The 10106-nt window shown below is 42.9% G+C and overlaps 1 protein-coding gene across 2 annotated transcripts in view; it reads right to left on the bottom strand.

The window, feature by feature from the left end:
- Window positions 1–394: 394 nt before the first annotated feature.
- The window catches only part of PBX3 (PBX homeobox 3), a 226545-nt gene continuing 216833 nt past the window's right edge, over window positions 395–10106 (bottom strand). The window contains exons 6-9 of one of the 2 annotated variants that reach the window (XM_023217137.1): window positions 6965–7130; window positions 5601–5713; window positions 4713–4802; window positions 395–1949 (exon numbers count right to left, since the gene is read on the bottom strand). In XM_023217137.1, coding sequence (XP_023072905.1) covers window positions 1857–1949; window positions 4713–4802; window positions 5601–5713; window positions 6965–7130 — 462 coding nt within the window. In that variant the 3' untranslated portion in view covers window positions 395–1856. The remainder of the gene's footprint in view (window positions 1950–4712; window positions 4803–5600; window positions 5714–6964; window positions 7131–10106) is intronic. The other variant, XM_023217138.2, reaches the window with a different exon arrangement.

Below are 10106 nucleotides of genomic sequence, written 5' to 3' on the forward strand. Positions count from 1 at the left end.
ACAAGTGCCAAAGGCATCACTAGGTCAGGAGAGTGTGAGCTGAGGGCAGAGAGACCTGCGTTCAAGGTGTGACCCCTTGCTGTCCTAGGTCTGTGATCTTTTGGCATTCGCTTAAATTTTCTGAGCTTTGGTTTCCTCATCTATGAATATGGAGTTTTCCTTGCGGTGTTACTGAGCACATCAGGATCAAGTGAGGACTCCCAACGATGGTTCAGTAGGTGGCACGACGCCTGCACACTCAACAGCAGCTGCTCCTTCCCTCCCAGCCCCACCATCATCTCAGAGTCATCTCCGACAGGCAGGCAGTCACACTCCCAGGCCTGGTGCTGGGTGCACTTTCTCCTCTCCCAGCACTTCGCTGGCTCAAATAGTGAAGTAAGAAACTGCATCAACATTTAATCATGAAAGCAAAAAGTTTATTCATGTTTGAAACTACATATAACTACCACGAGGAAGACTTTTTCAATCCAGGGTGTAATCCAGTTAGAAAGGAACACGAAACGTTTTTAATACATTAGAATCACCGCCACAAATTATTTTCATGACTCAATCAGTTTCAGAATCGCATACAATACAAAAAGAGAAAGGAGAGGGGGCCCCATTACACAGGGTGAAATATACAGTACTGAATACTGAAATCTGAATGCATCACAATTAGTCGCTGCTTTTTTTTTTTTTTTTTTTTTTGCATGGATTAGTAGTAAGATGAAGAACATTCAAAATGTTTCTCAGTATTTACAACAGTTTTTCTGATCCTGTGTTGAATTAAGACCCAATGTTTCCACTCTCGGTTTTTTAAAAGTTGCAAATGCAACCCTGATTTTTCTTTTAAAAGATTACAATGTACATTACATTTTATGAAGGGAAACAAAGAGTTAATTACAAGATGCAAAAAGATAAGAAAGAGACAAACTACAGCGTGAGTATTGTTCAGAGGTAGTAAGTGAGCACTCTAAGCTACAGAACATGTTGAAATTCTATTGGTTTGTATGAGTTCGCATGAGGTAATAAAGCTGTGTTTTGATTGGTGGGATGTATAAATACTCTTTTGCTACACTATATACAACACTCCAGAGAGCAGGGCCTTTTGCGGATGCCCAGAGGACGTAGCAAACCTTGACAAGTGTATGCAGCACCCAGTGCACACCGTAAAACCCCAGACGGATCGATCTCGTTTTCACTTCTATCAGCAGCAAGTATCTTCATCTCTCAGAACAATCTGGATCCATAATTTTATTACCGAGCAGACTCTGGGCACTGGTGCTTTCAGAGAGAGAAACGATGCTACCAGTCTCTGATCTAATTATAACATAAGAGATCTGAACACAAACGTGACGAGGAAGATTCTTAAACACAACCATCATTAACAGGGATAGCCAAACAGCTCTTTATTCCAACTCCATTAGTGATATGAAAGTAAGACAATCCAAGTCAGTAATGGAAATATGCAAGAAGTTCAATTTAGATGAGGTGAATTTTTGCATCTGCTTTAACGATTGAGGTTTAGTGTATATTGTACTTTTTACCCTTAAGGCCAAGTAATTGGCAACTGTGAAACCATTAATGTAAAATATTGATAATAAATTATGATAAAATAGCTACAGGACTGTCAACAATGTTAAATCTTGGCCTAATTGGATAAAGTGCTTTTTTTTTTTTTTAAACATTGTGTGTTTTTAAGTATAAATACAAATGATTATGATTCCTTAAAAAACAGATTTACCAAGTTCTCTAATAAGACAAGGTTTTACAGTAAAGCTGTAGATGGTGGGCTACAAAAACGCTTTCCTTTTCCTCCTATTGCTCTGAATGCACTTATCAAGGCATGTCAGCTCAGGGAAAAGTGTGGCCAGAGATTAGTTAGAGGTATCCGAGTGCACACTTCCTGGGCCTTCTGTAGGAGAAGTCACAGAAGATGGAGTTGTTGCGTCCTGCCAGCCTCCATTAGCCTGAAAGGAGAAATACAGTTCAATGGGTGCACGTCTACATATTAATTCTACTCCCCAATTTAAAACACCCGGATGACAACATGAGAGCAGAGATGCATTAGCAAAATGTATTTTCTAAACCCACTGTGGCAGGAGTTGGCAGCATGTGTTAAAGTGGGATTAAATGCATGTAAAACAAATCCAACCCATCAAGTAAAGACTTGGCAATAAATCAACATGCCGAGGAAGGGCTTCAGCGAGGCCCATGCTGGCACCAAGCTTGGCCTTTGATCTGCTGGTAAAACTACAGTGTCTCAAAAAGAATCTCTTAAGAAGGGAGCAGTGGAGAAGCTCAATGCAATGCCTCAGCTGGGCTGAGGCTCCGTGAAGTCTAAACTTCACCCCGACTTAATCATCATTTCCACAGAGAAGCAGTTGCCCACCCTTTTTCCATACACGCCTGATAGCCAGCTACTGTAACCCTTGGAAAGTGAAGGCCAGGATTTCCCTCCAAATAGGATCTTCCAGAATGAAAATGCATGAGCCGCGGAGCAGCACACACTGTTAAAATCTGTATTCCAATTATCTGTGGCCGAGGCTGCTATTTGGGATGTTGCTCCTGCCTTCCACATGCTGCTGGCCCTTCCTGCCTCAGACCCGCAGCAGCAATAACTGTACTCAGAAACAAATTTGCCTTATGTCTTGGCCTATAGTGGCAATTGCTGAAATCAATGTCTGATCAGATTTCTGCTGTGGCAGACAGCTTGTCGCTACATATTTTTATGTCAGTCAAGAAGAGGGAGGTGCCAGCCTCGTGAGTTGGGGAACACTGAGTGGAAGTGACGGGGCAGGCCTTTCTGGAGAGGAGGCGAGGGTGAGCTGGCTCCCAGTGCCTGCAGCACCAACCACCCTCTGCCTGCACGCTGCCCCCAGACCCGGACCCCCCACACCAGTGTCAGGGTGGATCATAAGGTGCCTCCTGCCTCCTTCACATCTACCTGCAATTTCCTCTGCAAGTCCATCCAAAATGTCCTCTTTCGGGCCTGGGCTGCCAGGCTGCTGAGAACTCTGTCTAGATTCCCTGCCCAGCCCGGATATAGCTCCTAGATGAGCATGTGGCAGCCATTGTTTCTTCTCCCGTGATCACAGTTCCTGGAGAACGCCCTGTCTTCTGATTCACTGCAGAGTTCGGCACGCAAAGCACCTTTTCTACCTCCACGACCCACGGAAAGGGAGGGAAAAACCCTAACAACCCCACAGAGATGACCAGAGCCAAAGGGAAGAGGATTCTCCAGGCTTGAGGCATACCAAATTCAGGTTAAGAAAAACAACACGAAATAATATTAAAAAAAAAAAAAAAAGAAAGAAAGCTATGGTGGTATTGTTTTAAAGCCTCTGTTGTGCCAGGTTGGCTAATGACATGCCCGTGTGTGTTCGGTGGACTCTCAGAAATCCTCCTCTCTATCTAAAAGGTAAGCTGTTTCCCCCCTCAGGTATGAAAATCTACTCAGGAAAAGAAAAACTCTCACACAGATACAAGTCTAAAGATATTCCATCTGAAGTAAACATCATTCCTCTTTTATCCAAATTTATAAACAACAAATGTACAATATTTTTACCCAGCATGGCAGCTGGAGGAGAGGTTGTCAGCAAGCATTCTTTTTTTTTCAAAATAAATTAATCCTTACTCTGGTGGTTTGAGATTATGCACTGTATTATACAACAGCGCCTTATCAAGCCTCATCAGTGAAGATGGAATTCATGTCTGTAAAATGCTGCAGGCAATCACAGTTTCATATTTTATCATGTTGATAAGGATATCGCACATTCTCTGAAGCATTTCAAAACACTTAAATGAAAAAGGAGAAATGCAACTAAAAGGCTTTTTATATGGTTTGTTGTGGGTTATTATGAGTTATTTATAAGCCCAAAAAGAAAGATTTGACATTTCAAATGTAAAAGATTTGAGTATTTAATGGTCCTTTTTTCCCTTTACAATTGAACATCCTCAATCACTTTTTAAATCATTAATATTTACTCCCATAGCAAGCCAAAGGCCTAAAAAGGGAGAATTTTGCCCATTTTCTTCCTGAGTCTACTACCGTGAGTTGGGCAGTTAATTTCCTTCCTAAGTCTAGAACCCCAGACTCCATCCACCACACCCCGCAGCACCACCACGATGACCTGCCTCCCTGCCCCTTCCCCCTTTTCCAGAGCTGTGTGTTTTGCCATTTTCCATCCACGTCAGTGGAGGGAAAGGTAAAGTTATAGTGAAGTAGTTACAAAAGTTAAAATCATTTCCTCCATAATTAAAGTTGTCAAATATGTTTTGCATCCCACATTGCCAATACAGCAAGATGCTTTTAATAACAGAATTATTTGTTTAGCTTGGTTTGTTGGTCTGCCTGGGAGTCTCCAAACTTACCACCTTCACCTGAGTTCTGCTTCGGAATTTTTCCTGCTGCCTGATTCTAAGATAAATGACCTGTTTTCTACTGTCTCCCTGGAACACAGCACTGATGGTAGGAAATGGCATCTTAATGGGCTGATGCTTAAGTCCCTGCTGATGACAGGACACCAGCCACTTCTGGGCATCTATGACGACTTCTAAGGGTATCCAGGTGGCGTCAAGCATTTAGGTTCTTAAAATAAAAGTGCAGCAAAGATGCTGCCTTCCCTACCTGCCAATAAGATGAGAAGGCAGGTCAAATGGCTATTAATTTCTTTATTAGTCACTGTTTACCTGACACTGTGCTCCTACAGCTGGCTCCCCAGAGTACTCACATTTAAATTATGTGGACTGTACAGTGAATTTCCTCCAAGGCCATCACTGTAGCCTCCCGTCTGATTGATAACATGACGGAGGGTATCCACCTAGGTGAGACAAAACAAAATTCATCATCCCAAATCTATTAAAACGTCATCACTTACAAAAGGAAATAATTTGAATTATGTGTGCCACAAGGGTTTAACATCTTCAATGAAAGACAAATTTATCAATCAAATGTGACTGGCAGAATTTCAACCATTCTTTGCATATTTAAACTCTCAAATCTTTGTTTTTCATGCCAGCCAAACAATAACATCTTCATGGCAAGCAATGCAACTTTCCATCTACAGCAACCAAATGGACGTGGCTGTGGGTGAAAACCTACTTAGAATTGTGTATATGGAATTATCTCAACTCTCTCTCTCTCACTTTCTCTATGTCTCATACACACACATCTAAATGTATAAAAACTATATGAGTAGTTCTGTTCTCAATGATGAGGACAAGAAAAGAGTAGAAATTATAGAGTTATAATTTAAGAACTCAGATTTTGTACTCTGACTTAAGAAATGAAACAGCAACATGTTCTTAAACCATATACACACTGGAACACTCAATTTTTCTGTTCTTTTTTGTGACAAAAGTAAGATGTACCCAACCCCTCTCCATGAGCTCAAGCCAGAGCCGAATGCATTCACAAAGTTTATCAGGTTTGAATCATCAAAAGTCACTGTTCACTTGACTTCTCATTAAATTAAATGGTAGGGCAGATGGGTCCTGTTTGGAAGCACGCAGCACAGGTTCTGCATGGATGTGTAGACCACTTCCATAGGGTCAGAGGAAGGAGTTTTGAGCCCAAACCCTACCCTGCTAGAAAGGCCCCTCTGGGGCATCTCTCCTACCTGTGATTGCACATTGGCTCCGACTTGGGACCCTTGGTAAGAATCCCCATTCAGACTCTGCATGTTCATGAACATGTCCCCAGAATTTGGGAGGTTAAAAGAACCAGAAGAACCTGGAAAGGAAAGAGTTAAGTAGCTGAATAACAGAGAGCTACACACATAATCCTCAAAGACCTAGAGGCAGGGAGAGGAGAAACAGTACAGAAGGGAAAGGCTGTGCACAACATAAAGCATTTCCAGATCTAAGAGGATGGAGAGTAACTCCAGAGAGTTGGGTCCTGTGAGTCACTCTACATCTAGGAGAAGTCCCATCAATGGGGAAGCCCAAACTTAAAAAACAAAACCAAAAATGAAGAGACAAATCAAAATAAATTAAAAAGAAAAAAACAAACCAAAACACCCAGCAGCTGGCCTGGACCCTTCCCCTTGTTTCCACTGATCTGCAGGATTTAGTCATGACATGAGCTTGTCAACAAGGCTAACTGTCATGGTGGACAGCCACCCAGAGAAGAGACTTTTCCAGGAACCCTTTCTTAGCTATGCATATACCTCCCTCTCCTTTCACCTGTTTTTATGTGCCATTAAAAAGAACTGGGGGGTGAGGAGACAAGACAAAACAAACAAAAAATCCCCTATTTTCTGAACTTCTAAAGATATATTTAAGAGACCTTCTCAGAAAAGTCCCTGGAATTGCTACTGAAGTCCATCTGTTTGGACTACCTGCACATCTTTCATTGTTATTCAAGTTCCCCGAAACTTTAAAGTATTTTGTAAAGTAATGTCACATAAAATGCAGCCAAAATGTACCAGACAAGGATCCAAGAATCTTGCATGCGTGTATTAAGCACCATAACCCTCACAGCTAGCCACCTGCTGAGCATGCCATCAGTCCTGCTCAGACAATGTTGCCGAAAGGCAGAGAAAGGACAGAGGCGCTGGGCAGAAAGCACTGCTGCACTTCTCTCCAGCATTCCAGCTTCCTCATGCACAGCAACTGCTGCATTTCCCACTTCTGCTATTTCACTCTCCACAGACCACTACTGACCCTAAAGTGATAACTGGAAGGAGATAGCTAAAATAGTCATGAGTGAGAGCACTCTGCCTAATTGCTGAACTGAAAGCCATTACTAAGTGTAAAAGTTCCATCATCTACTAGTGAGTGGCATTCACTGTGAAGAGTGGGTTTACAGGCTCTGGCCTTCCACTCATTCACCCATCTCAAGAACAAGCCTACATTTGAACATAAATCTTCCTTTTTAAGTCCACTCTGTCCTCAGTATGGCTCTTGTTTCCTGGCCTGTGGGACAGGGCATTGTGGCATAAGGCTGCCTGGGCCAGCTGGGGAGCAAGCCCCCAGTACGCACCGGAATTTGGTGTGGTGGGCGAATTGGTCTGGTTGTTCTGCACAGCTGCTGCTACTGCGTGTGCAGCTGTCACGGCCGTCTTTGCAGCATAGAGGTTGGCTTCTTCCTGAAACTTGCCGATATTCTTCTTGTACCTGATTCGTTTGTTGCCAAACCAATTGGATACCTACAAATTGCAGGGACATGGACGTGAAGGGGAAGAAAAAGAAATAATCAAAATCCAATAATACCTGTCGGACACCAATGCAATACCACACAATTCCTAGCCTGCAACCTCGCATCCTATGGATCATGCATTATGGTTTTAGGGGTTATTTTCTCTTTTGGCAAAACTCACATTCTTTTGGAATAACACCGCTTTCTTAGAGTTGGCCACACTAATACCAAAATGGCAGGGAGCACTGCTCATAAAAGACATCCAACTGCTATATACCGATTAGTATATAAATAGTCAGGCCCCCAAACTCAGGCTGAAAAGCTGAAGGAAATATTTGCTAAGTTAGGTAACTAATAAGAAATACTTGAACATGAACAACTTATTCTTCTTTTTTGGGTCTAGAATAATTTTGGCAGCTGTATAGTAGAATCATGTTTGGTCTGCTGAAAAGAGTAATATCAATTAATAATGGATGAAAAAACCCTTTGTCTTCTGCCTTAGAAAACACTGCATGTCTGCCAAGATGGCTGCTCAAGCTCTGCCAGTTAACATGTGGGAAGGTCACAACTTGAAAACTCAAGTAATTCCAATCAGGTCAAATGCAAACCCAGAGGAGCAACTCTAATGTCATCAGGTAGAAGATATTTATTTCTTTTGCAAACTTCTTATCATGTCAGCTGGTGCAAATAGAAGAGATTTCTACAAAGGATCTTGGCAATAGGCAGATTTCATCACATTTCAAGGAGAGCAGAACTCAGCCCCAGAATCATGGCTCAGAGTTACAATGTGTTCAGGCACCTGTAATTGAGCTATATAAAGAAGCTAAAAGCCACATAGCAATTTATAAGAAAGCATACCCACTCACTATATAAAAGGATCTGACCTCTCTTTTATTAAAGTAACAGTTTAAAAATACTTTTCAATAATTTCTTAATAATCTGTCAAAGGGGCATATTGCTGTGATATCAGGCTGGGTGGGATCATTATTCTACCCTGAAGGTATTATTCTTCATTTTTTTTTTTTTTTTTTTTTTTTGGAGACGGAGTCTCGCTCTGTCGCCCAGGCTGGAGTGCAGTGGCACCATCTCGGCTCACTGCAAGCTCCGCCTCCCGGGTTCATGCCATTCTCCTACCTTAGTCTCCCAAGTAGCTGGGACTACAGGCACCCACCATCAAGCCCAGCTAATTTTTTGTATTTTTAGTAGACATGGGGTTTCACTACATTAGCCAGGATGGTCTCAATCTCCTGACCTCGTGATCCACCCGCCTCGGCCTCCCAAAGTGCTGGGATTACAGGAGTGAGCCACCGTGCCCGGCCCCTGAAGGTATTTTTCCTAACAGCTATTCATAGGGGCCCTAAAGAGACATAAGTAGTAGTATGTAGTTTGAAGCCTTCCAACCCAATTTACACTGTGGGCACCCCTTTTGACCATCTCTGCCAAGTCTTTAATTGCTTTGGAAATAGAATTCTCATTCTTCAACCTATGGCACTCATCCTTCTGGAAGGAGCAGAGAGCCCTGGCAATGGAGCCACGTGAGGAAGACAACATTGGCCTTGCTACTGACCATATGCTGTCCATCCTGGGGGTCATGGGGTGCACACAAATGCACATACACACATGCAGGCATACTTGCCAAGGACCCATGCAGCAACCATGAGCACAGGTTCGTCAGACAGAAACAAGCCAAGCCCATTAGGAAGTAAATGTGCTACAGATCAGCACTTCCTAGCTGTTTCTGTTCTACCATCTTTTTTTCCCCCTAGAAGACTGTATGTATCCCTTCTTTTCTTCATATCAAATAGAGTGGCTCTAATAACTATCATTTGGTGAATGACCATTATGCAGAGCACCTTGCATACATTTTCTCATTTTAATGTGAACAATTTCAAGGGCTAGGTGGTAGAGGGGAGTGGTTATACTGGCATGACACCAGTCCCAAATCCAATGGCCTTGTCTCTCTGACTAGTTTGACCTCTCAGCAGTGTCTGATACTTGTAATTACCACCCCTCTTGCCTACAGCAGGCTCTTACATGGTGTATGTGACATTATTCTCCTTCTCCTCCAACATCTGCTCTTCCCTGATACGAGAGAGAGAGAGAGAGAGAGAGAGAGAGAGAGAGAGAAATTTTCTCCAGGACTCAGCTCTTGACCCTCTTCTCTCTTGCACCTAGAGCAACCTTATCCATATTCAAAATTTCACTTATCCTCTCTGTGTGGATGACTCCCAGATTTCCATCTCTTATCCATATCATCTATGAAGATAGTGAGTTCTCATTTTTAAAGAGATTTCCATATAAATGGTTCTGCCACAACCTCCAACTCAATAGGTCTAAGAGGAAGTCGGGTGTCCTCTAAGCGTGTGCCACCTCCTCCATATTTTCTTTGTGGTCCTGATCTCTCCATCTCCAGAGATGTGGTACTCACTACCTCACAAAATCCCTGCCTCCATTGGTGGATAGTCCTCATGGGTATATAGTTCTCTTTATTCTGAACTACAATCTGGTTCCCTTTCCTTTCCACGTATTGGTCCTACTTCCAACATCTAGACTGTCGCAACATTGGGCCTTCAAGCTCAGCCCCAAGGGACCTCTTCATCCTATTATTAGCCTTCTTGGCTCTCCCTTCCTGAGCCCCATAGGCTCACAGCAGGTGTGCATTGTAACTGCATAGGATGTGGCAATAGGAGGAAGTTAGCAGAATATGTAAGCGAGGAAGCCATGAGGGCCTGAGCCAGGCAGAGCAGTAGGAGTGGAGAGGGTACATATTATGGAGGAGGAACAGACAGAATCTGGCCACTGCCTAGCTCTGGAGGTCAGTGGAGAAGGACAAGTCAGAGACGATGCAGGTGTGGCACCCAGGCCTTGAGCAGGATGGAGACAGACACTCGGGAGGAATTTCTGCACCAGGACAAATCAGCCTCAGTGACCATTAGAATCCATACCAGAATTATGTGATTCTAAAAGTTCTAAATCAAGATTGGAA

The sequence above is a fragment of the Piliocolobus tephrosceles genome, chromosome 14, assembly GCF_002776525.5.
Source record: "Piliocolobus tephrosceles isolate RC106 chromosome 14, ASM277652v3, whole genome shotgun sequence".
Classification (NCBI taxonomy): domain Eukaryota; kingdom Metazoa; phylum Chordata; class Mammalia; order Primates; family Cercopithecidae; genus Piliocolobus; species Piliocolobus tephrosceles.